At 33.5% G+C, this 25,626-nt stretch overlaps 4 protein-coding genes across 7 annotated transcripts; 2 read left to right on the top strand and 2 right to left on the bottom strand.

The window, feature by feature from the left end:
- The first annotated feature begins 1,484 nt into the window (after positions 1 to 1,484).
- On the top strand, positions 1,485 to 5,797 carry LOC140867550 (transcription factor bHLH160). Its single transcript, XM_073272623.1, has 3 exons — positions 1,485 to 2,581; positions 3,341 to 3,715; positions 5,716 to 5,797. Exons 1-3 carry the CDS (start codon positions 2,108 to 2,110, stop codon positions 5,788 to 5,790), a joined length of 924 nt encoding a protein of 307 aa, XP_073128724.1. The 5' UTR covers positions 1,485 to 2,107; the 3' UTR covers positions 5,791 to 5,797.
- Positions 5,798 to 8,457: 2,660 nt separating this feature from the next.
- On the top strand, positions 8,458 to 12,367 carry LOC140866409 (uncharacterized). Its single transcript, XM_073271394.1, has 7 exons — positions 8,458 to 8,724; positions 9,090 to 9,189; positions 9,299 to 9,419; positions 9,523 to 9,644; positions 10,924 to 11,045; positions 11,122 to 11,281; positions 12,077 to 12,367. Exons 1-7 carry the CDS (start codon positions 8,598 to 8,600, stop codon positions 12,189 to 12,191), a joined length of 867 nt encoding a protein of 288 aa, XP_073127495.1. The 5' UTR covers positions 8,458 to 8,597; the 3' UTR covers positions 12,192 to 12,367.
- A 1,201-nt stretch (positions 12,368 to 13,568) lies between these two features.
- LOC140866609 (probable 3-hydroxyisobutyrate dehydrogenase-like 3, mitochondrial) lies at positions 13,569 to 14,889 on the bottom strand. Its single transcript, XM_073271637.1, has one exon. The coding sequence runs from the start codon at positions 14,845 to 14,847 to the stop codon at positions 13,933 to 13,935; it is 915 nt and encodes a 304-aa protein (XP_073127738.1). The 5' UTR covers positions 14,848 to 14,889; the 3' UTR covers positions 13,569 to 13,932.
- Positions 14,890 to 16,371: 1,482 nt separating this feature from the next.
- LOC140863249 (pentatricopeptide repeat-containing protein At1g10910, chloroplastic) lies at positions 16,372 to 24,628 on the bottom strand. Of its 4 annotated transcripts, none has more exons than XM_073266539.1 (11): positions 24,303 to 24,628; positions 23,042 to 23,126; positions 21,716 to 21,979; positions 20,880 to 21,182; positions 20,485 to 20,589; positions 19,803 to 19,902; positions 19,149 to 19,468; positions 18,077 to 18,253; positions 17,868 to 17,996; positions 17,103 to 17,358; positions 16,372 to 17,002 (listed from the first exon to the last, which is right to left on the bottom strand). In XM_073266539.1, the coding sequence occupies exons 1-10, from the start codon at positions 24,593 to 24,595 to the stop codon at positions 17,128 to 17,130; spliced, it is 2,007 nt and encodes a 668-aa protein (XP_073122640.1). In that variant the 5' UTR covers positions 24,596 to 24,628; the 3' UTR covers positions 16,372 to 17,002; positions 17,103 to 17,127. The 4 variants fall into 4 exon arrangements, with proteins under 4 accessions (XP_073122640.1, XP_073122641.1, XP_073122643.1 ...); XM_073266540.1 differs by having other exon boundaries at positions 16,372 to 16,959; XM_073266542.1 differs by lacking the exon at positions 23,042 to 23,126 and having other exon boundaries at positions 24,303 to 24,420.
- Between the last annotated feature and the right edge of the window lie 998 nt (positions 24,629 to 25,626).

The following is a 25,626-nucleotide window of genomic DNA, read 5'->3' as shown; positions in this document are numbered from 1 at the left end:
CAGCCCGTTTGGCCCGCCTTCAAACGGGCTGAGATTTGGCCAACCCAACCCAACCCATTTCCATGGCGGGGCGGGCCGGCCCGACGGGCCCAACCCTATTTGACAAGTCTAGTATTACCCCCTCACCTCTCTGCAGCTGGTGACCTTTCATTGGCCCAAAATCATGTGGGTCCCACATCAATCATGATTTTTGATGTGTGGCCAATTATTGGCCACGTACACACCTACAGTGGTGGTAATACCCCCTAAATTTCATTTTTTTTGTTAACGAAAAAGTTGAGAAGTGATTCTAAGAAGCTCTCTCAAACACTACCTAAATAGGTAACATATATAGTTAAGAAGTTAGAGCAGTGTAGAAGGCATTACTATTCGGATTTGTGAATCTGCAGATGTTCCCATTTATATATAACACAAGGGCTTCGCCTATACATCCCAAGTACAGAACATAACTCCAATTCTAGATAAATCATTATCCAAACAGCGCATATATAAAGATCGATCATTGAAATATTCAGTGTAAATTGCAATACCATTCGGATTAATTGTCAATCAACAGATCATAAAGCTACCAGGGGAGACGAAGACAATTGGATGGAGACGGATTCTTCTTCTTCTTCTTCTTCTTCTTCTTCTTCTTCTTCTTCTTCTTCTTCTTCTTCTCCTAGTACGTACGTAGCAGCTGAAAAGCAGCGTTTTGAAGCTACGGCCGCATCGGAGACGGCTTCGTTGTTGTACAAACGCCGATTGCGGAGTCACATACAATTTCAGGTTAATAATTGCATATTTTTTCAAACTTGTATGATGTTTTCAAGCTAAATATTATTGAGTGTTTGGAAATGTCTGGCTTTTGAAGAAAAAACAACTTTTCAAATTTATATAATTATTTTCAATTGTATGTTAACCAGGAAAGAAGAATTTTTTTTCTTTACTTTTTTGGTTCGTTTTTCTATATTTTTTGTTTTTTTTTTAAAATGGGATATATATAAGTGAGTTTTTTTTATTGAATTTCATTCCATTTACATAATTAGTTATATTAATGAGAGGTAATATTTATGGCCCCAAATGTAAGTACCTGTACTTCAATATGCATGGCAATGTACTAGCTTCCTATGTATTGTACTACATATCATATCAGTATATAAACAACTCAAAAGGGTACCAAGCATTTTTTTAATAACAAACATCGGCATAGATTTCACTTTATTAAATTAATATAATGTACGAAATTTTAGCATATAAAAATTTGCGAGTCAGCCAAATCAATTCATGACACATATATTAGAGCTTATCACGAAAAAAATATTTATTTATTAATATAGAGACTTAATTAATTCGTACAAAAATAATATTATTTAATTTTATTCTAGTCATGAAGGCATAATTATCATTCACAGTACCCGTTGTTAAATTTTCTAAAATATTCTCTATATATCCTTTTTGCAATTGACTTTCGGATTTTATATGCCAATCACAATTGGTTTTGCGATTATTTTACTTTGACTTGATGAAAAAGATGTTGAGGCATCTTTCTTCTTTATCTTCTTCTTAATTATTAATTATTTCCTCTTCATTATTTCTTTCCATTTTCTGATCTTGATTCTCCATTCTTAAAATTAGAGATCATATAGTTGCATCTTTTGTTTTTGTTTAAATTCGTCTAGCTACTTTCGTGGTATTTTCGACATAAATCTCGTATAGTTTATATGCATATGATCCCAAAAACATTTCTTGGTTTTGAATGATCTTCATCAAGAAATTAATCTTGTGTGAATATATTGATCTTTTCTTGTGATATGTTGCAGATGCTACAAAAGTACTGTTCATTTCTCCATTAAAGTCCCAAAGTTCTTACTTTGTAATCTCTAACAAGTAACAATATATATGTGATCATATATATCATATACATATAGGCTATATATAGCTATATATGTACACATACTTTTGAGATATAATCTGCACAAAAAGTTCAGATATAGAGTGGGTTTTCCGGGGACATAGTTCGTCCCAATTCGAGATCCAACAAAATTAATTAGGTTTTTCATGACTTGCTAGCTAGCGATTGAGGGAGATTTATTTTGGAAAATTTCCCATTTTCATATGCTAAAATATGTCAAGTTTACCTGATCTTAGTAATGCTTACGATATTTGTAACATCAATCCTGAATTCTTGAGCCCTTTTGATGATTCACTTATAATGCAAACATATCAAGAGATATTACGGCCATATTCGAGCGAGATTAATGATCAGCCTTACTGTGAGATCAACTTACCCGGTGCTCGGGAAACGAAGAGTTCGGAAGCTGTTTTCGAAGACCGGCAAAAAAATTTGGCGAGAAAACAAGAAGGGACATCGGGTAAGGGCTTGAAAAGGAAGAGAATCAGCAACCCTAATTCCAAGAAAACGAAGAGGAAGAGTAAAAGTAGTAATGGTCAAGAGGCTGCAACGTTAATTGATGCGCAGGAAGAGACATCAGTTGCGAAGAAAATGGATCATAATGCTAAGGAGAGAATCAGGAGGATGAAGATTAACGCTTCCTTCCTTGCTCTAAGAGCATTGCTTCCCGATTCCAGACGATCCAAGGTTCGTTTATTTGTTATATATGTGGATTCATTAAAGATTTAATTGAAGCAAATTAAGAGTCTTCCATCTGTAGTTCATTTATAAATTTGTTTGAATTTTGTTTTTGTTATCACTTCAAATTTTTCTTAAATGATCATATAAAGTAGTGCTTGATCCATTTAAATGAATAACTATCCAGCTGATCCTCCCGATCCTCAAATATATATGGCTAGGTTTTAGACAAATTTTGTTTCTTGTTTTTGAATCTCTCAATCGTGTAGCAAAAAGGATCCCAATGAGGATAATTAATTACCCCAAAAATTTGCTAAAATTGAATCTTTTTGCCACAACAAAAGATTTATCTTTTTTTCCCCCCTTCCCTCTTCTCGTCTCGTCTCATCATCAACTTGTTCCAATTTCAGTGCATCCTTCCATATATACTTAAAGGTGTATTTGGATTGAGTATGGTTTCGAATATAGCTTCGTTATAAAGATAACTTAAATACATGAAATTCAAATACAACACCGTACCTACTCTTTTTTTGGCACAAAGACATCACCTACTTATTCGTACTATAATTGCACCGAGTGCATTGTGATTCCTAAAGAAGTAGAAGATATCTTCGATTTTTTTTTTGTTTGTTTCAAGTACTGGTCATGTAAACAATAATTAGAATGATTAATTCAAATGAAGCCTTAGTTATTAATGGGAAATTAATTAATTTAAGTAACTCTCTCATGCATTATAAATGTACGTACGTACGTACGTATGTCTCGCAGAAGAGGTGGAGTGCACCATCAGTAGTGGATAGAGCACTGAAATACATCCCAGAGCTGCAAAATCAAATCCAAGAATTGAAGTCCAAGAAACAAAGTTACGAGCAACATGAATCTTCACCAAAGAACATTAACGAACTCCCCACTTCATCAAATCTTGATGATGAACATTGCTCCATTTCCATCTCCACAATCAATCGAAATGAAGCGATTGTCCAGATTTGCATGCCAAGATTAATAAACAATATTGATGAATTTCGAAAGGATTCAGCGTTCGCAAATATGTTGCAGAAAGTGGAAGATGAAGGATACTTGATCAGCAGTGCTTCAACACTTTGTGTGGGTGAGACTAGAATCTGCCACCATCTGCATATCCAGGTATATATATATATCTACATTTCATGCATCCATTTTTAATTAATTATCTCCTGCAACACAACATTCGGTTACATTAACGATTATATTGCATGTCACGTGTTGGGTTTTTATTGAATATAAAGAAAATAATTATAATTTGATCGATAGACGTGGAAAGTAATGATTTTCCCCGCTTTAAACCTATATATGTTATAATTTAAATTGCACTTTTGTTAATTGGTCCCCTAGCTAAGATTTAAATCCTAGAAAAGATAATGTTCAAGTTTTAAACATGGCAATTAAGAACGAATAGGGGTAGGGCATCTCTCACGCCCCTGGCCGACATCCTCGTCGTGACCTGAACGTCTCTCGATCCACCAGCACCGAAAATCTAGAGATGACTCATACGGGTTCAAGAGATGTCTCTCGTCATATAGCACTTTGCCTCGCAGGTTCAAGAGGTGGCTCCCACGCACGTAGCACTTTGCCCCGCATAACACTAATTTCTCGAGGTCTGTCGGCTGGTGACCGTCTCTGATACCATTCTGTCACGCCCCAGGCTCTCGCCCGGGCCTATGCGACGGTCACCAGCAGGAACCCCGAAAAATAAGTGCTATGCGAGACAAAATGCTACGTGCGTGGGAGCCACCTCTTGAACTTGCGGGACAAAGTGCTACATGATGAGAGTCACCTCTAGATTCTCGATGCTGGTGGATCGAAGGTCAGATCGCAACGAGGACATTACGTTCTGAAAGAAGGGTGATTGTGATACCTTGTCCCACATGGAAAAAATGAAAGATTTAAAATGATTTTATAATTACCTACAATGAACTTCTATACAACTTGAGTTAATCATTTTTGTAAAGCGAAGACGAATATGAATTAGTTGTTACAGGGGTCCATTGTGTGCAATCGCGCAGTACGGACATGTGCCCAAGACGTGGCAACATCTTTTTTGGAGTGCTTAAATTTATTTTTTTTTTAACAAATTCATGCTTAAATTAAAAACTCTTAACAATTAATTCATGCTTTAAAATGCAGTACGTACTAGTACTAGTACTCAACAAAAGTACTGATTGTACTACTATATTGACACACATGCATATATTTGTACAATCTTAGAATATAATGCTAGGATGTGAGGGTTTGGAGTTTAAAACTGATTGAGTGTATTATATGTAAATTCGTGTGAAAGCTTATAATAGACGGTTTCACAAGTCAATTTTATGATACATTTTCACTTTTTATATAAGTTACACAAAGTAAATTCAAATCTAAAGTGTCTCCTACTTATTTGCATGATCATTGAACTAATTACGATTAATTTCAAATGACTCCAATATTATGTGGGTCTGAAATCTATTATGATTAGTATAATTATTATAGTGTAAAAAAGCAAGAGATAATTGTTTAAAAAAAACAAGAGATAAATTTGAATTTACTTTGTTTAAGTTATCGGAAAAAAAATTGAAAATGCATTCAAAATCATGGAATTCAAATGACTCAATTCAAATACAAATTATGGTTGCGTTTGGATGAAAGTATTTGAAATTTGGAGTTTAAATACACTTGATTGTTTGGATGAGTTTATGTTGGGTTGATTTCAGATCAATGACTTACTAATATATGTGGATGCAATGATAATTATGATGAATTTAAAATACACTCAAGATACATGTTATTTCAAATCCATCTTCATATCAAATTATTTTTTACAAATAAAATTCTCTCGTCCCAGCGCAATCTAAACGAATATTCACAGGTTAACTATTTGATTATGGGGATTTCTAATGCATTGTACCCAGTTCTTATCGTAAAGATTTAAGAAAATTATACTCAAAAAAAATTATGTAAACTAAAATTACTAATGAGCCATGCACGCCGATGATAAATTCTTTGATAATAAATGTAAGCTATATAAATTATTTATTTTTGTAATCACAAATAGAGAAGTAAATAGCATCTGAAAACTTATTATTATATCTATAAATTTTTCTTCTTGTTTTGTTTTTTGAACTCAGGTTAATGGAAACTTGTCTGAAGATGAAGATTATGTGGAAGAACTCAGAGAAAAATTGCTTTCTTGGCTAAGATGATGAAATCGATTGTTCCATAATATTTTCATAGAAATATTGTTTCTAAAGAATTGTTAAAAATATTTTATTGCATATACAATAAGAGTAGGCCTCCTACTAAAAATTCATGCCACGGATGAATCCGATCTATATTTACAATTAAAAATAATATTTTTAGAATGAAAAATAATATTTTTTTCATTGGTTGGGTGATTCTCAATTTTATTGATCTTAAAATGAAAAATAATACTTTTAGAATGAATAATAATAGTTTTTTCCTTTTGATCGTAGGATATTATTGTTTTAGAAGAGCTGGATCGAGTGATATTGTTGAGAATTTCTTGATTTTATGGGATCTGAAACTCATTGTTGACAGGGGCGGATCTAGGGTAAAATTTTTGAAAAATTTAGTAAGATACTATATATATATAGTATACTTTTTTGATTTTAAATATATATATTTTGTCCCACGTAAATCAGCATTCTTGTGTTGGTCTAGTGGTTGGGCCTTTCACAAATGGATTGATTGATAGATTCAAGTTCGATTCCGTCACACCAATTGGAATTTTTTTTAATTATTTTTATTGCTCATTTTTACCCATTTTATTTAAAAAAAAATTTCACAGAATTATTTAAAATTCTTTTATCACTTTTTTTTAAAAAAATAATACTTTATTTAAAACCCTATTATAATCTTTTATTTTCTCGATTATTTGAAAAATAAAAATATTTTATTTTAAAAAACTCGTGAATTTTTTTAATTTTTTAAAAATATTATTTTACTTGTTTTCAATGTACATTACTTTGGTCTATTTTAAATATGTTTGAAGTTTAATGAGATTTTGGAGCTTTTGGTAGTCAATAATTTCATTATTTTTTTAAACCAAGATTAATAAATTTTCGGCTTTTCTTAACATCAAAATTGGTTAATTACGTGATTGATAATTTTTCATTTAGTCACGTGACTTTTGTTAATCTTTCGTTCTTTTTTGTTTTATATTATGATTAATTTTATTTTTTTAGTGGTGTCTTGATTGATGATCTTGTTTTGCTTGCAAGTTGCAATGTTTTTTCTAAATGAAAATTTACTCATCGACTTGGACCAAAAACAAACTCAAATCCACTTATGTCTCCAACATAATATATATTATAAAATTTATACCTTATAATACTTTATGCATGCTTATTTAATTAATGTCTTAGCATGCTATTTTCAAGATCGAATCATATTTTAAATACGTTATTAGAAGTTCAGGCGTTCTTATATATATACATTAGTATCATTTTGTTCAACGAGATTTTAAACAAGTTTTGTGTCATATGATTTTTGACTCGTTGATTGAACTTAATTTTGTGTGGTATTTTATACATACGAACATAACGCATCCTTTAAAAAATCAAAAAATTATTTCGCATTTCATATTTTCATAAGCATCAATCAAATATACGAGGCTTCATAATATTTATTTTTTATTTATTGTATTTTTGTTATTAAAAGTTATATATAAACTATAATAATTATTTTTATCATTGTGTATACTGACACGGCCCCTCCTAATATATTATCCTCGATCCGCCCCTGATTGTTGAATTTATTGTTCAAGTTATTTTGATGGACTTAAATATCAGTGTTGTTGAGTTATTGGTTTGCTGGGCTTTAGAGTACTTTTTTTAATTTTCTCTATATTTCATGATAATTGTTACACATCTAAGGTAATCTAAATTTTTGTTCAAAAAAAAAAAAAGGTAATCTAAATTCTAAACTGTTCTTTCATTATATTGCATTTATGTTTACTATTAGCGAATCGTGTTACGTACATCTCTTATTTTTTTTTTTTAAAAAAAAACAAAAAAAATATTAATTTTTTAATTTGAATTTGAAATTGTCTCTCTAAAAAAATATAAAGAAAATGCTATGAAGATTGTTTTAGAAATGTTTTTTTTTTCTTATAAAGAAAAATTTTGGCATATTAAACAAAAACGTCAAAAAAGATAAATCAGCTTTTAAGCCATAAATTAGATATTTTTATTTATTTATTTTTTTGAAAACCTAATATTTTTATATTAAAAGAAAGAAAAGTGGAATGTACTGGTAGGCCATTCTCCAGAGATTGGTGGACAAGATTCTGATCGTCTTCTTAAACTAATAAAAATAAGAAGGAGACAGATGTAACATGATGGACGTATACACTTTTATGTTAAGGCAGATAAATAAATAAAATTCTAATATATGATTAATTGAAGACCAATTTTGATTATTTACGGGACTAAATTCAAAATAAATAAATTGGGATTAAATTGGCAATTTTCCTTCCTTTGCTAGTTTTTTTTTAAAAAAAAAAATTTATTCAGGGTACACAAAAACTTCTCTAACTTTTTGTCAAACAAACAAAAAAAATCTCTAGCTGCTTCACGATTCAATTACGTGAAAATGATTATTTCCTATCCAATTTTAATAATTAAAAAATAATACTTTTTTTCGAAATATTATTTTTTCATCTAATTATTGATAGAATTGACCATTCTCCCATCCCGTTCGGCAACAAAAATAAGTAATAGAATGGAACTCATTTCGAAAAAAAAAAATGTATTAGAATGAATAATCCTAAAAAAAAATGATCCTAAACAAAATAATAATAATAATAAAATGAAACCATGAATAGAAAAACAATTGAAGGGCTAAAGTGCAATTGACTCCCAAGTCCCATTCTCCCATCCCGTTCGCCAAGTCCAGCATCGATTCCATTTACAACGATCGATTTTTCCCTTTGATCCTCTTTCCTGTCATCGGATTCCCCACGGTTCTTGATTTCTGCACGCGCCGCCAGATGAGGAAAAGGACGGCGTTAGTTTGGGGAGTTGCGGTCGTGTGTTTCGTCGTACTAATGTTAATCACTCCTGCAATTCCTCAGTCTCAAGAGTACCACGATTTCGCCGATCAACGCAAATTTTTTGGTCATTTTCGATCTTTTGTTTTGATTGATGGTTTTTGTTTGCTTCTTCTTTGTCTTTTTATTTGTCTTCTATATTCTAGCTTCTGTTTACTGTACGAACGTTGTTTGTGCTTAGGAACATCATGTTTTCAGACGCCAAAGCTTAATTATTTGGGTTAATTGTGTATTGAGTTTTCAAATTTTGCTTCCTTCGCTGTAAACAACTCCCCTGTTTGTGCTTTTTTTTTTTTTCCTTCTTTTTTTCACTATGACAGCTAGTGGAGTTAGATTCTACTTTAACATTTGGTACTAGATTATTTTTTATGCTGGGGAATTATTTAATTTGCATTGCCATACTGGAATTGATTTGTTTGTTCGATTTTGCAGGTATACCCAATACATTGAATGTGATTTCCAATTTCCCCTTCTTCATTGTTGGTGTAATAGGTCTTGTACTATGCTATTATGGGAACTATTTTAAGTTAAGGTAATGTGAATGTTCTCTTTCTCATCCCAAATTAGGATGCATTTGATGATTATTTACATTGAGCTTTAGGGGTGATAAAAATTTTGTGTGTGGATGGATGCACCAAAAGTTTGCAGGGTGAACTATGTGGTTGGACATTCTTTTTCGTCGGTGTGGCAGCCGTTGCTTTTGGCTCATCTTACTATCACCTCAGGCCTGATGATTCTACCCTTATATGGGACCGTTTACCTGTGAGTTTTTATGTGATGCCGACTGCATGGCTTGTATTTGAGCTAATTGATTGTTTTCGTGTTGCAATTTTAGCCTTTTACACTTGAACTACAATTATCACAGATGACTGTGGCATTTACGTCCATTATTGCGATCTTTATTATCGAGCGAGTAGATGCACGAAAAGGAACTTTGTCCATTTTCCCTCTCATCTTGGCGGGTGTGGTCAGCATTTTGTATTGGAGGTAAGGCAATTTCCAACTGCCCTGTGAAGAGCGTCTATTGAAACGTAGTGCTCAAAGTTTTTAATACCTATAAATTTTCATATGATGCATCATGCATATGCTCGATCAATGTCATGTGTTTGGTGGCCATAAGTTGCAAGTTGGAGAAATTATTAGGAAGAGCCGAAGAGGAATGTGAAGTAGCATTAATTTCCGTGTGTCCTATGTGGTTGACTGTGTAGTACAGTGGTAAAAAAAAATGATTTTTAGGCTGCTACACAGTTTAAACAAGCTTCAATTTACACTGTTATCAATAGCTAAAGCTTTTTGTATAATGATCTAGGCCCAATGAGTGGTTGAGCTACGTTGCCTTTTAACCCTCAATTCTGAAAAATGTTGACCAGCTACACATGTATTGATATTTTACAATTCAATAAATTCATTGAGGGAACAATAGTGTAGCTTTAATATAATGCCATGAACTTAAATATGTGAGATATGCAATATTGCAATTGAAATAATATCGTGATTTCAAATCCGTGAAAGGTACAATAGCATGTTTGAAATAAAATCATGACTTTATGCCATTAACATCATAAATTATGTTAAATATGGATGTAATATGTTTCTTTGTATAATACATCCTTTTGTTTTTCACCATTTTGAGAATGTGCATGTGTTATGGTTAGTTTTTGAATTTAACGTTGATTTACTTATGAACACTGGACAATTTAGAAATAATATTTAAAGTTTCAACCTGCAAGATGTGAAAAAGTTAATTGCATTAACTAACAAGAATTGAATAAATGATTGAGTGGTAGATTGGGTCTATTTCGTTAGAAATTAAAATTTTGACACTTTAAAATGACGTAATTCTATAAATCTGTTATGATGTGGACCCGTCAAGAACTTTATAATAAATTCTAATATTGCACATTTGTATTTAAGATTTGAAATAATTTCACATCTGCCCCCTTTCACCCTAGGGTACTGGATGTGTCACTTCGCCTGATCCTGCATAATCCTAATTTATAATGCAGGTGATTACTGATTAGTTATTTAAATGATTTTACATATTAAGGAAAAATAAAAATATATCATCAAGTAGGATTACGATTTGGAATGATCTAAAGCTTATCAAATCTTGACACTGCCACAATCTTTTTATGCAATGTCAGTGTTTCTGTGGAGGTCTTAAATTCTTGTTGAGTCACTGAAGCAGAACTTTTACAGATTATTATGTTGTAGAGTTATCTTTTTCTCATATCTTAAGATTCTCATAGATGAGTGCTTTCTGTAGGTTTTTTGACGACCTCCGTCCTTATGCCGTCGTACAGTTTGTGCCTTGCATTGCAATCCCACTGATGGCTATATTGATGCCTCCTATGTACACACATTCCACATATTGGCTCTGGGCAGCAGGTTTCTGTCGTTAATTGCTACTTTGTGCTATAAGCTGTCTGGTATGATCACAACAATTTCTTCAAACAATTTGCAGGATTTTATCTCCTAGCTAAGATTGAAGAAGCAGCTGATAAACCAATCTATAATTTGACTCATCATATTGTGAGTGGACATACACTCAAGCATTTATGTGCTGCTATGGTCCCGGTTTTCTTGGCCCTTATGCTTGCAAAGAGGGAAGCGACAGAAGAAAGGTATTTCAATTCTATCGACGAAGCTCTTTATTTCTTCTGATTATATACAATGAACTCGAGACTATTTCTTGTGCATGAAAAGTATTTTTTATATTTGCCTGAACCCTGTGGTTGCGATACCTAATATGGATTTTCTAATTGCCAGTATAAGTCGTCGGTGAATAAAATTGTGTCTCATTGTGAAATTATGAACTTATATCGACACCAAGTTGGATTGCATGCTTGTTATGCAAGTGTGGCGTGTTGAAGAACGCTGTTGTTGAGCCTTGATCTGAGCTGTCAGTTATAGATGCACACAACCGTTTAAATGAGTTGATGTTGACTTGAAGCTGGTTAAGCACGACTGTTAGGAATTGGGAAATTTTTTCAGGCTTCACTGTGTACCTCTGTATCTCTGCTAAAGTGACCCTAGAGACGAAGGAAAACTATTATAGTAAGGCATTAGATAGCGGCTAACTGGGCTAGAATAATGCAAATCCAATTCACGTGTTTGTTGATACCATTACTTTCCTTAAGATGAATGAAGATTAATATATGTTGTTAGGGATTGATACAGGAGAGACTGTCTTGAATTATCACATATGGTCCAATATACTTCTTATTCACCATTTCTATCGAGAAGTATGATTTTGCGCCCTAGATTTTTCGAGTTTAGTTTTGGCCCACGCAAAACCTAAAAGCATAGTTTTGAGCTACTTGCTCCCACCTGAATAATGGAGATACAACGATTTGCATTGAACAGGGTATGTCATGTTACCTCACTAACACGTGGTTGTTTTTGCCTTTTCAATTCAGGCTCAGTTTACTGCAGTTGTGGAGAATATCATGGACCAAGGCTAAGGAAAACGGCACCAACGTAGAAACCCTTTCGTGTACATATTCTGAGGTACCTATGGATGAATCACGATAAGAGTTGTAAATCGGTTTCATGTAGTAGAAATATGTAATCTTATTGCATGTATATTTACAGGCCAAACCTTCCAGGTCTTTGTTTCCGTAACTAAAAGTAGTATAATATTTTCTCTGTATCGATCTAACATTTCCTGCTACGTCAAAAACTATAAATGATAAACTCTGAGCACTGAATTTGGCTGTGGTGTTACGAGTACAGCTACAGAGACTAGCTAGAAATCTGTTAATTGTTATCCGATAAATTTATGATGGTGCATGGACATCTTAGTCCTGGGATTTGAATTTGAGATGGCAACTCTTAAAAAAGGCTATTTATCAAAGCTATCCTTACAAATGAACTATAATTAGGTGCAAATTTTCAAGAAAAGCAAAAAAAAAAAAAAGAAAAAGAAAAAAGAAAGAGTACACTGAAAATAATCATATGTTTATTTTAAAGCTATGATTTGAATTTAGATACTCAAGGAGGAAGGGGAATTGGCGGCGCAGCTGGCCACTCAGAGTCTCGCAGCGTTTCTTTATTGACAGAAAACAAAAACAACAAAATTTATTTATAATCAACTGTGAAAATTTCATCATCTATTATTTTAGATTTACTTGTCATCTAAAGTTTAATTCTACGTACCAAAAGAAAATTTTTGATTCTATGGTGGCATTTATGTTTTAAACTAAATTATGATAGATTTATTATTTACAAAAAATTAAAAAAAAAAAAAAAAAAGAGAAACAAAACTAAAATTAAAATTACGTTTTGTAGGACGATCGAATTGGAAGAGTAACATACAGGAAGATGGTGGGTTGGGTTTTTGACAATTTGGCCCTGTTATCCAAACAGAGTTGGACACATTTCGACATATCTTAGTGCTTTTAGCATCTCGAGTTATCAAGCTCGCTACTACTATCCTTTTTTAAGGCAAAAATTGACGCTAACCCAAGTTTTGTGTGGAGAAGTATCATTCAGAATTGACACGGGCCATGATGTGAATATTCCATTTATTGTTACAGATTGCACCTTTGAATTGGGCCCAAGGAAACTGAGCGAATTAAGAAATTCGAATGACTGCAGCTGGGATGTGGAGTAAGTGAAGGAACTATTTGTTGAAAGGGACCAACACTAAGAAAGTCATGTATCATAAGTTTTCCCCCTTTAATAGATGAACCAGCAGACGATTTTCATGCACTAGTGTCTTGCCCTCATGTAACAGCTGTCCGGAGTCTCACATATCTATAGGGAGTTTTAATCGTAGCAATGAGATCGATAGTCGTATCGTATGGAATTACAAATGTAAATTTGAAGCAATTAGCTTTGGATCTTCACAATGGCAAGCAACAAAACATTCAATTCAACAGTAAGGTGAAGGACGTTTGCAAAGAAAATTACTTCAAGTGTAATACACATAGGAGAATATTGCTGCATAAGTCAAGATTCACAATTCATAGCCACTGCTATGATCCATGGAAGATTCTAGAGTCCCACAATAGCCAGAGGCTCTGGGATTATTTAATAGAACTAATCTTGATCACTCATGTTTGGGTCTTATTATATATTGAGGATTGTAAACTCCTCACACTCACACTCTAATTCGTAGCTGATCTTGTAGGATATTGGATTATTCCGGCTTCTACTCTTATTTCGAACTGATGTAACCTTGTTTATCTATTTAATTTTTTATTAAAAAGAAAATAGGACACGTTTCCGATTCAAAATCTGAAAAACAACAAGTGTAAGAACATTACAAACTTCAATCAATGTTAATACCATTGATCCTCTCTATGACAGTGATGAGTCCCTGAGTCCCCAGCTTCCCATTCCCATTGGCCACCATCCCCGAAAACAGCTGCTGACACAGCCCAGCTCCGGGCAACACCGCCGCCTCCTCCTCCCCCACATCCACCGCCATTCCCAAATCTTTCACCATATACTCCGCGAATCCCCCAGCCTCAAAATCTCTGTCAATCATCCTCTCTCCAAACAGTTCCAACGCCATAGACCCGGCTGCGCCGCCCCTTATCGCCTCCAAGAACTTCTTCTTGTCCAGCCCACCCTTTTCGGCGAATACAAGCCCCTCGCTTAATCCCACCAAGCTCCCGCCGACAACCACCTGGTTCGCTATTTTACTGCTCTGCCCCTTTCCTGCGCTGCCCATGTATGTAACCTTCCCGAGTAAATCGAATAATGGTTTTACCCATTCCACCACTTCGGCATCTCCACCTGCGAAGATGGCCAACTTCCCTTCTCTGGCGCCGATATCTCCGCCCGATACTGGGGCGTCGATTGAATGGCAGTGTCTCTGGTGGGCGGAGCTGTGGATTTCCCTGGCCAGTGCGGGGTGGCTGCTGGTGTGATCTATGATGACTGTGTTGGGTTTCAGGGAAGGGATAAGAGTTTCCAGAACGAGATGTCTGACGTCTGAGGGATGGCCGATCATGGTGAAGATGACATCGGTGGAGGCAGCGAGGTCCGCCGGGGAGGCGGCCAGGTGGGCTCCGACGGAGAGCAGGGGAGCGGCTTTAGAAGGTGAGCGGGCATAAATGGACACGGAGTATCCGGCGGAGAGCAGGCGGGAGGCCATGGCGGCGCCCATCACGCCGATACCTATCCATCCTATTCGGGTACGGGTCGGATTAACAGGGTCCGGGTATTCACCACCGGCCATTGCTGTGTGGATGCTGCCAAGTGCCAACGAGACAGAAAAATGGAGTCGATTGCATTGTTTTTGTATAATATCTATCGTTTTCCAGTTTCCTATTTAATTTGCTATTTTTTCTTTTTTCTTTAATATTAATATTAAACAAAATATTACAAAACATTGTTTATAAAATTATCTAGGAGTTTTAAACAACATTCGAGATTTTTATTCTTTAATATAATATTAAACATCATTTATATGAAAATACTTTAAAATATAAATATATTACATTCATGTCATATATAACATCTGTATATATTACATTATACACGCAATTAGTGTGACTAAGCTACTAGAATATATAATTTGTTTATAATATAAACAAAAAGATGGTTTTGCTTTTTTGTTTTTTTGTTTAAAAAAAGATGGTTTTGGATTGTAAAGATAATTGAACCGTTCCAATTTTGTAGGATAATAGATAAATAGATTTATTTGATTATAAATAAATAAGTGTTATTTATACTCCAAAAAATGTTAATAAAATGTTAATGACACACTACATTATTTAAATTAATTTATTACAATAAAATCTTATTTTGAGAATAATTTTTAATTTACCATAAAAATGACTCAAATACAATACTTTAGTATATCAAGTAATATTTTTTAAAAAATAACTTAATTGTAATATATATAAATATATAAAATAAAAAATTAATATATTTTTTATATTTTATTCTAATTTTTAGTATGTATATATTTGAAAATTATTTTTACAATAGATAAAAATTATTGGAAAATAATGCGAAAAAATTGATTTATATTAAATTTAAGATAAAATAAAAAATATCTTAACATTTTAGATCAAATTAATATTTATTATTATTATCATATGATTTCTACAGTATAAAGACATTATGAATCTATTTATATTATGTAGATAAAAATTAAATTAATTTTTTGTCTATTTTATTTTTAATTTTGAAGAATGTTAATACACATTTATATTAATTATAAATTTAATAAATAATATTTTATTTTAAATTAAAAACATAGCAGATATATCTCTTTTATAAGATATTTGATTAATTTAAAAAATTAGATTTGACAAAAATTTAAGAAAATATGTAATAAAATTTTTTTAAAAGAAAACGAGAAATAAGAAGTAAAATTGAATAAAGATGGCAAAAAAGTAATAGTTTGGTTTAAACAATTTTTGTACGTAAATGAGATCAACAAATTTAACTATATATTTTGTAGCTTAGTTTACCAATGGAGACTACAAATGAATTCACCAAAAATAATACAATCACTTAAAGGATATCAGGGTAAATTACTCAATTTTGAGTATAAAACCTTAAAAGCTCTTCTTATAAATATAATCTAATCCAAAATCAAAACTGAATTCGGTTTGGCCAATAAGCATTGCTCGAACGAATCTTAACTTTACCACGTTACTTTCCTAGTTCAAAATTTATTATTCGCTATAATTTATTCGATCTATCCCATAATTAAGAACACTTATTTCAACGTCCACCCTTGCTTGGTACCCCATATAATTATATTATATTTTGGAAAGTGTTACATATACACATTTGATTACACATTAACAAAACTATCCCAAATGAAAGATTTATAAGGAAAAAAAAATTCAAAAATTACATGTAAAAACATTGCAAAACTTTTAAACTGAATCCAATCTAAAGTTCAACCAAATGCCACCAATTTACATGAACCATCCATTTGGAGCCAACACCACAAATACAATACAAGATCTTGAACCGGCTTTTCAATATGGTTGCTAGCATCAGGTACGAAGCTAAAAAGTTAGTCTGAAGCCAACCCGCCTCTCTCGAAATTACTCACAAGACACATCTACGCGAAATTTGTGGTAGACAAAAAAACCATTTCTGTCCAGAGATGCTCATCATGATCGGCCTAGTATCACGCTTATCATTGATACATTTTGAGAAGGTATAGCAGATTCTGCACGAACTCTTCATAACCATATCAAAAACATCTGCCCTGATAAGACTGCCTTTCCGATCTCAAGAAATTTATTGAGAATTTGCAGCCATTCCTTCCCCACCATAAAAAACAATCCATTGATCCAATTTGGGCGGACTTTCCAAGTTGTATCTGTTGGGACACAGGTCCAACTAGTATGAGGTGGCTGGGATATCTAAAACATTGGCATGAAAATTGAAAATCGATGAAGTGGCTGCCTTTCAACAAACTCAAGTTCATCTTCAAAAAAATGTCATCCAAGAACAATTGCATACCTGAGATGATGCCACGAGCTCTAGTTCATTTGGCCTTCCCCTCACGGGATTTATTTGTTTTCAACACGGCATAATGCTTGGACAATAATTCTGTCACAAACTGACGCCCAAACAAGTGGGAATTCTCAAGGATCAAATTTCTAGCAGACAAATCAACAGCATAGCCTTGACCAGGCATCCACTGAAGCAAATGAAGAAGCAGCTCTTTCTTTTCAGATTGCTTAATGTAACGAGAAATGGCCATGTGAAATATTTCCTGAAACAAAAAAATGAAACAAAAGCCTGAATCCTGAAATATAACAAACACAACCAATCACAAAAGCAGGGTGATTCATGTAGAGCCAAACACCTTTCTTTTTCATTGTACAAAAAGCTACAGTGGAAATGATGCTGCAACACAAATGTTTAAACTGTGCAGTAGATCGAGCTCTACATTTCAATTGTTATACTTTATAAATAAATAACTATTCCAAAGGCACCTTCCAAACAATCATCCTCCCAATATTTGCAACCATGTAATCCATGATAACCGAGCACGTAATTTAGGCTCTGATGTGGATAGAGTGACTTTTGATGTGCTAGAAACTATAACTAGCACGAACGATGCAATTCAAATTTATAAAATTGAACTAGCCCCAAGCAAGACAATTTGATTGCAAGTTGCAACCAGATAAGATTGTAGGGCCAATTGTTGTTCCACAATAGTTTACATCCAACACAAAAGCACCCAGATTTGATGATATTGCTAAATAACCAAAAATTTACCGGATCAATCTTGTAGTCATTGCTGTGCAAGGCCTTGATCACATCATTTACCAAGTTTATATTGCCTTTATCCATAAATGAGGTAGCAAACTTCTTAATAGCATGCTGAGAAATCAGCTTTGCATTGTCCTGAAAATATGGGGTGCTCAAAAATGTAAAACCACATTAAGTGATATTCTAATGAAGGTTGTCCCAACATAATTACAAACCTTGACCACCACATAGGCATCTTTCAGAAGTCCTCCTGCAAGTAGAGAGTGTAAAATCCTTTCATGGAGGCCCTTGTTTATTGTTCTTTTGCTATATTTCAACATAATGTACACCGAGAATGCTTCTGAATGGGCACCAGCTTTACCGAGACAATTGATCAAAACGATGGAGAGGCCCTGCATTAGAATAACCTGTAAGATACTAGAACATGTTCACTGAGTTTATAGCTTGCTTTAACGTGTCCCGTCCAAACAAACAGAACATGTTCGCAAAAAATAATGTAGCATTCAGTTGCTAGTAGCATAAGGTCTCACAATAAGCCAGTAGTTTAGTTGCGAAAGTTTGGCATAGTGTTAGGGACTATATGTATATGAGTTTTAATATATATTGGACTTGGGCCCAATAAACTCAAGCCCATAGAAGCATCTAGACGTGTGGGAGAGAGCAATAAAATGTGGGGAGTGTTAGTTTGTTAGGCATTCGGTTGCTTTCTTTGAAGGTCGTAACTAGCAGTTTGGCTAGGGAAATACTAGCTTTGGCTAGGGTTTATGTACAGAGATTTATCTCTGGGTTGTTCAAGTTTGTTCTTCCAATAATTAATTCTAGGTGTTTTGATCTAATTTTTGTGGCCAAGTAACCAGTAGCCTAACACATAGTTTCAGTGTTCTGTTGTTAAAAGTGAACTATGTGATCTCCCATCAATTGATAAATACGACGGACATGCAAGGTTCAGTTCCTGACAGAGATAAATTCAATAGATTTTAGGTCCTTGAATCATAGAAGGCCAACTTTGAGTTGTCCATCACTACACTGGAAGCAAGTATTTAAAAGAATACATCTGAAAGATATCACTCCATTAAACAATAGCCAAAGCAAAACAAATGAGAGAGGTTCCATAGACTACAACAATACAATCAAGCAAAGCCTGGTAAGAAACCGGGACATATGGTTCAGAAACACCATGCATCATCAGGCATCAATTTGTAACTCCAGATTGTCTATTTGTTCAACCAAATATAAGAATTTGTATGTAAGATAACTCTACAACAAGCTACAGTAATTGTGACTTACCTCCTCTAGTTGATGACCTTTTTTGTGCATGTCTTCCATAGTACGGTATGCAAGTAAATATAATTTCTCCTTGCAGAAATATTTAATCAAAATTTGAAATGTCATCCAATCAGGACTAATTCCGGATTCATCCATTTTCTTCATTATGCTCATCACATTCTTCATGTCCCCTGACCTACAATAGGCACAGAGCATTGAGTTCAAAATAACCACGTCGTACTTATCATATTTCGCCTCAAATTCACAAGCCAATTCCTTGGCTTCTTCAATCAGGCTACTACGGCAAAGTGCTGAAATCATGATACTGTAGGAGTAACCATCTGCATATTTTGAGCAAAAAATATAATCAGTATGTCACTAAGTAAAGAAAGATGTGTATTTATATTAAGCTGGATGTTTTGTTCAAGAACCAAGGAGATAACAGAAGTACTATACTACTTGACGATTCTGAGCATAAAAAACATTGTATTCTTCGACCAGTTTTAAAGTCATCCGGAGTTGCACATCAAACATATGGAAGGAAGCCATCTTTATATTAAAGAAACAACAAGTAATTTAAAACCTTCCTGATTTTTAAGAACGGGATACAGACAGTTTACATCGCCTAAAACGAAAAAATTCCAGCAAAAGACTATAATTTCTGAAAAAATGTACCATTTTTCACTTCTTTTTGCCTCATTTCATCAAAAACTAACTTGGCTTCCGTCAATTTCCCGGACTTTGCAAGCCCATCAATCAGCAAACAGTATGGCCTCTGCAGAAAATGGGTTTTGATTAAACATGGTCACATGTTAAAACTCTAGGAAATATGGAAATTAAAGTAAACTAAAAATGTCGTGATAGTTCCTTATCAAGCTTGGCTGACTCTAAAGGTTTTGGATAGTTTGCTCGTCCATAGCATTATCGATTTAGAAGGTAAATATATAAAAGCCTTCTTTCGAATTTAAAAAATATGGTTTATTTTCATGTCAATACATGTTGAGTTCATTAATTTGATATGTTGTTTTCTAGATGCCATAGGATTAAAGTTTCAAATACACATCAACTGATTTAGAGAGACCAAAAAAGGTTAAAATAGAAAAATGTTTAGATTAACAGAAAAGAAAACCAGAATAATCATTTTATTATATGAATATGATTTTCCAAGTGCCTCTTGTCAACTCTTCTTAACAGTGCTGGTAGAGTCAAGTTCCCTATCAGATAATTATCAAGTAATTTGTTGAGTAAATATTCAGAAGAACAAAATACAGAAAACAAATTTCCGACAGACATGTAGAGAGACAAAAGGTCATCAGTTTAAATTATAATGGAACACATGAAGTCAATGAATAATTACCTCATCTTCGGCATAGCCTAGAGCTTGCAGTTCATCCAGTAGTTTTCTTGATTTCTCAAACAAGCCTCCTTTAACATAAACTTTTAGCAGTGTTGTTAAAATAACCTGCATTAGGGGAAGCAAACATAGTTTCAGCAAAGTTGTTAAAATCAATAAAATGTAGATGTTCTCTTTCTCGCAGATATTGAATTTCAGGTACAAGCATTGTTATAAAAATGGCTCATCGTGGTTGCGGTATAGCTTATAAATGTTGTATCAGTTCTGTATAAAGTCCAATCTATTCTGAAACATCCTAATCAGCATGTTAAAGTGATTCAGCTGTCACAGATATTCACCAGTGTTGACCCATACAAGTAGAAATGAATTTTGTTAACCAGTCAAGGACTAAAACTCACTTTATTCAATTCCAATCCTGCAGATTTCATCCCGTGAATCAACTCATCAGCCTTCTTATAGTTTCCATCAACTGCGTATGCATTGAGCAGAGAGCTGTAGTGGAAGACATTTGGAGAATGACCTTCACCCTTCATCTCGTCAAAGTATTTTTCTGCTTCTTCATGTCGATTGTTTGAAGCACAAACTGTTAACAATGTTCCATACATTACAATATCCATATGCAATCCTTGAGACTTAATTTCCTGAATCAATTCCATTGCCTTTAAGTAACCGTCTTTAACTTTGGCGCAGCCCACAAGTAGCTACAGATGCAGAACATTGTCCACGTTGGATCAAATTAAAAAAACTAAAATTTGCACAAAATAAGGATAGAAATAAAAATTCAGTACCGAACAGAGGCAGATTTTCTTTAAGGGGGCCATCAAGTTCTTCACCAATTCGGTTACGACTTTTGTTTTATCTATTTGAATTTTACCTATATGTTTTTCTTTTCAGTCATATCTATCCAAAAAATATATAGATTATAATCAAAGCACATATTAATATTGCCATGTCAAAGTTCCACAAACTTGTCATGATCCTGCCACTTCCACCAAAAAGATATAGTAAAATCACAATGACACCTCAACATCAAAACAGTGATATAATCACATTACTTCAATAATCAGGGCATTTTGCAGTTCACACATTCAAAGGATCTTGGAACTACACAGGCATAAACAAAAAATATATCATCAGCAACAGGAGACAAGGTTGTGGATGATACATAGATATGCAATTCGCAAAACTTCCCCACTTGAATACCAAAAGATAGAGCTGAGAATAAGGTGCATACCGTACTATACGTCACAATATCAGGAACCAAGCCATCTCGCTGCATTTGATTAAAAAGCTTAAAGCTACTCTCAATCTTGCCGCCCTTTATTAAACAATTAAGAGTGGAATTACAGACTGAGACATTTCTCCTCATAGTCTCGTCCTTAATGTTACTGTATATCTCTACAGCCTTCATGGAATTAGGACCCCTCCCTACAAACTTTATATAACTACTGTAAGATGCACCGTTGATTTTGCCATGTTGCTGCATCCAATCAAACAGCTGCGGAGTCATCAAATCCAAAATTAAATGCAAATAGCTGATTAAAATACCAAAAATAACAGAATGGTCATGTCATTCCGTTGGCATTATAGGTCATAGATGCATATCTGTATAAAACAAAGCACAAACATGGAAGTAAATTAGAATTTGGAGACCAATAAATCTGTCTTATCCTAATTCCTAATAATATTTTCTGAAGCAACTGAGAAATCAAGGATAAAGATTTGTAAAATGATTATTTCACCTTCAGACATACAGATTACTACTTGAGAAATATTTATATTCCCAATATGCTTTCCGAACCCAATCAGAGCACTTGTTCTTCAAGCTTTGAATTATATATGCAAACTCCACACTATCTTGGAGGACAATACTAAATATCCGCATGGTTCTTAAAAATTGTTGCTTGAAACCTCTGTTTTTATAACTTAATTTGCTGGTCTTCATCAAATATTACTAAGTGCAATCATTTATGAATATAGATAGTTATGTGACATCGACCCATGATAAGCAATACTTACAAATAATTATCTTAAAGTACTTCTAAAATGGGCATTGTCAAAATAGTTTCCATACAAAACTAGCACAAAATTTACTTTTATATGGGTTAATTTTAAGCACAAATTGATCATTTATGTTCATATCAAATTCCTATTTTTAACACCAACATCGTTCCCAATTTAAATATTTGCTTGAACTGAAATTTTAAAATTTCTTTTATCTAAAAGATACAGCGGAGAATTTTTTTATCATGTACTTTTAATAATATTGATACTATGTTCAGAGAGTAAATGGGGAGTGTAAATATTTGAGTGTCATAAGTGATCTTGAGAGAACATTACCATGCACCTTACATGAAAAGCATAGGTGAAACCTATGTGATTCAGATCAAAGCACGAAAAGAAATGGGGAGAGAAATCATTTAACAGTCTAAATGATCTTGAGAAAATTATGAGCACCTCTACATTTAAAAGAGTGGGGAAAACTATGTGATTCAGCTCAGCCAACATCTAAAAGAAGTGAAACTAAACAACTAGAATATCTTATATTACTCCATGCGACCTGAGAAAGATCCTTCCATCTCTTTAGCTCCCCAAAATGACGCAAAACAACATTCATGTCTTGTGCTTTCAACACTTCTCCTAATCTGTACAGAAACTGATGTTATCTCTCCATGTAAAGATCAAATTTTCATTCAATAAGTACATGGATGTGCAAACCCTCTGAATTCAAAAATCAAAAGGCTTCTTCATCAATTTATACACGAGGCACACCATTTAAGAAGTGGGCGAAGAACATGTTATCTCCGAGAAAATAATCCTTGGTCAAGATGGTATAGGATGCACAAGCTCCTTCACTGTGACTACCAATTCCAAACTAGTTTGCGCAAAATCTTGTTTTCAATGAGATAGAGAAAAGTGTATATCCACAACAAATTCTGGAAATAATATTCACCATTTATAAAGGAATATTCAGAATGTCCTCAAAAGAATTGAGGTTGCGTTTGGATCGAAGGATTTGGATTTGATGAAGTATTAGAGAGGAATATTTGAAATTCATTGCCAAGTGAATTTGTCCAAATTCTACCCTCAAATCAAACGTAAACGAACACAGTACAGACAATTTTCCACGAAACAACATTAATATATTGAGTACAATCATTTATTTGCAAAGAAACTTTAGTCACCCTCCAAGTCAACCGGAAACCGAAATTTAAACTTATTTGATGCCCCAACCAAGCAAATGACTTCAGACATAATAGCCACAGGTTACAGATACTTCAAACCTTCCATAAAGTAATGAAGAGAGTATAAAATCTCAATTAACACAGTATTTAGCTCATCAGCATACTAAATGATATGTCTTCATGCTTGTTAACGAGCACTAAAGCAGATATGTTAACAAGCCCGTAAATGAAATTTGAACTTTATTCCCCCAAGAAAAGGAGAAAAAAACCCGAGAAAATTCATAACCAAATGCCGGTTGGCATTTGTTAGAAACATGCACAAACTCTCAAAAAGTAGTCCAACAATAGCAAGCCTTTCCACATTTAAGCCACGAAATTTATACCCAAAACGAAATGGGATTGCGGGATTCGAGATAGTAATCTATTGATTCGATACCATGGAATTAGTTCCTAATGCTCGAGCTCGCGGAGGACAACAATACTACTAAAATTTTAACTACAATTCAGCTTTGAAGAGCTACCGTTATCTCTTAGTTCAATCGAAAAGACAAATATAACAACGTAATACCACACAATTAAGTTCAAAACTCAATGTGAGATAGCATCATAATCATCAGAAAACTGAGTTAAACAAACCTCAAGAGAGCAGGTGCCAAATCAGAAGACTGTAGAACCTCAAGAATAGCGGATTGTCTGAGTTTATAAGAAACCGAATGATTCCCAGAAAAACGTGTGGAAGCATTCGTGGGTTGGCTTCGACCTTCGGCTAGTTTCCCAGCACTTGAAGTGCTAGTTGAAGTCGAGGCTGTCCGCAGCGGCGGAGGCACCAGTGCCAAGGCGATAACGGGAGGAGAATACTTGATGGGTCGGGTTTTCGGGGGACATAGCACTGATTGATAGCCATTTCCAAGCACCGATGACACCTCCATTGGATTCAGATTGCGAACACGAAACTCCCCGGTCTCGGCAGTGGGATAAAGGAACGAACTTGATGGCTTGTTGGTTTTATATATATATATATATTTTTTATGTTTTGCCAAGCTGCCAAAATCACATTGTAATATTATGTCACAATTATATATATAAACATGAACTATATTTATTAATAGTTTTTCAACAATCTTTACTAATATATCATTATCAATTACGTCTTGAAAATTGTGCAATTGTTTTTTGAATATATTAAATAAAAAATGTATACATAATTTGTTTTCCCAATGTTTTTTTTCTTATTTTGTGTAGAAAAAAAAAAGTAAAATAATATAATCGGGATTGAGAGAGTATATTACAACCCAAAAATTATTGTAAAATAAATTATTTTTCTCACAAAACGAGATTTGATCTCCAAGTAGTCATCCTTAGTACCTACTAAGCATCGGTTCATGTGGCATTACAAGATGTCGTATCAGTCGGTACTCACATAAATTCTCACAGTGATTACCAAGAGATCAAACTTTTACAAAATCTACTCTACTAATTTCACCAAAGATATTAAGTTAATGTTTGAGATAACTTTCAAAAAATACTCGTGAACTTTTATTTAATAAAATTAAATATTTTTATAAAGCAATCTCAATTCTCAAACACTACTTAAAACAACTCAAATGATTATAGTTTTAAACATGGTACTAGTTGGTGTTATCTTTATTTATATTAGTATTGGGATGCACGCGATGCATGCTTAAATAATTAGAATATTTATCATTGATTTTGGAATATTATTTATTATGGCAATATCTAAAAAAAATTTGGCGGTAAAAACTCATAATTTTTTAATTATTCATTACAAATCTAACTAACCAAGATGAAAATTTTTCATTCACCCATACAAATGATGAAAGGGAAGAAGAAGAAGCAAAACGAGTTAAACCATGGACCACTTTGTTGGTCGTATTACGAACGTGAATTATACCAACAATCACGAGTTTCTTTAGACGCTCTCTGATCTCTTCTACACAAA

This window comes from Henckelia pumila, chromosome 4 (assembly GCF_033568475.1).
Source record: "Henckelia pumila isolate YLH828 chromosome 4, ASM3356847v2, whole genome shotgun sequence".
Taxonomy (NCBI): Eukaryota; Viridiplantae; Streptophyta; class Magnoliopsida; order Lamiales; family Gesneriaceae; genus Henckelia; species Henckelia pumila.
This window is presented reverse-complemented; position numbering and strand designations above follow the sequence as displayed.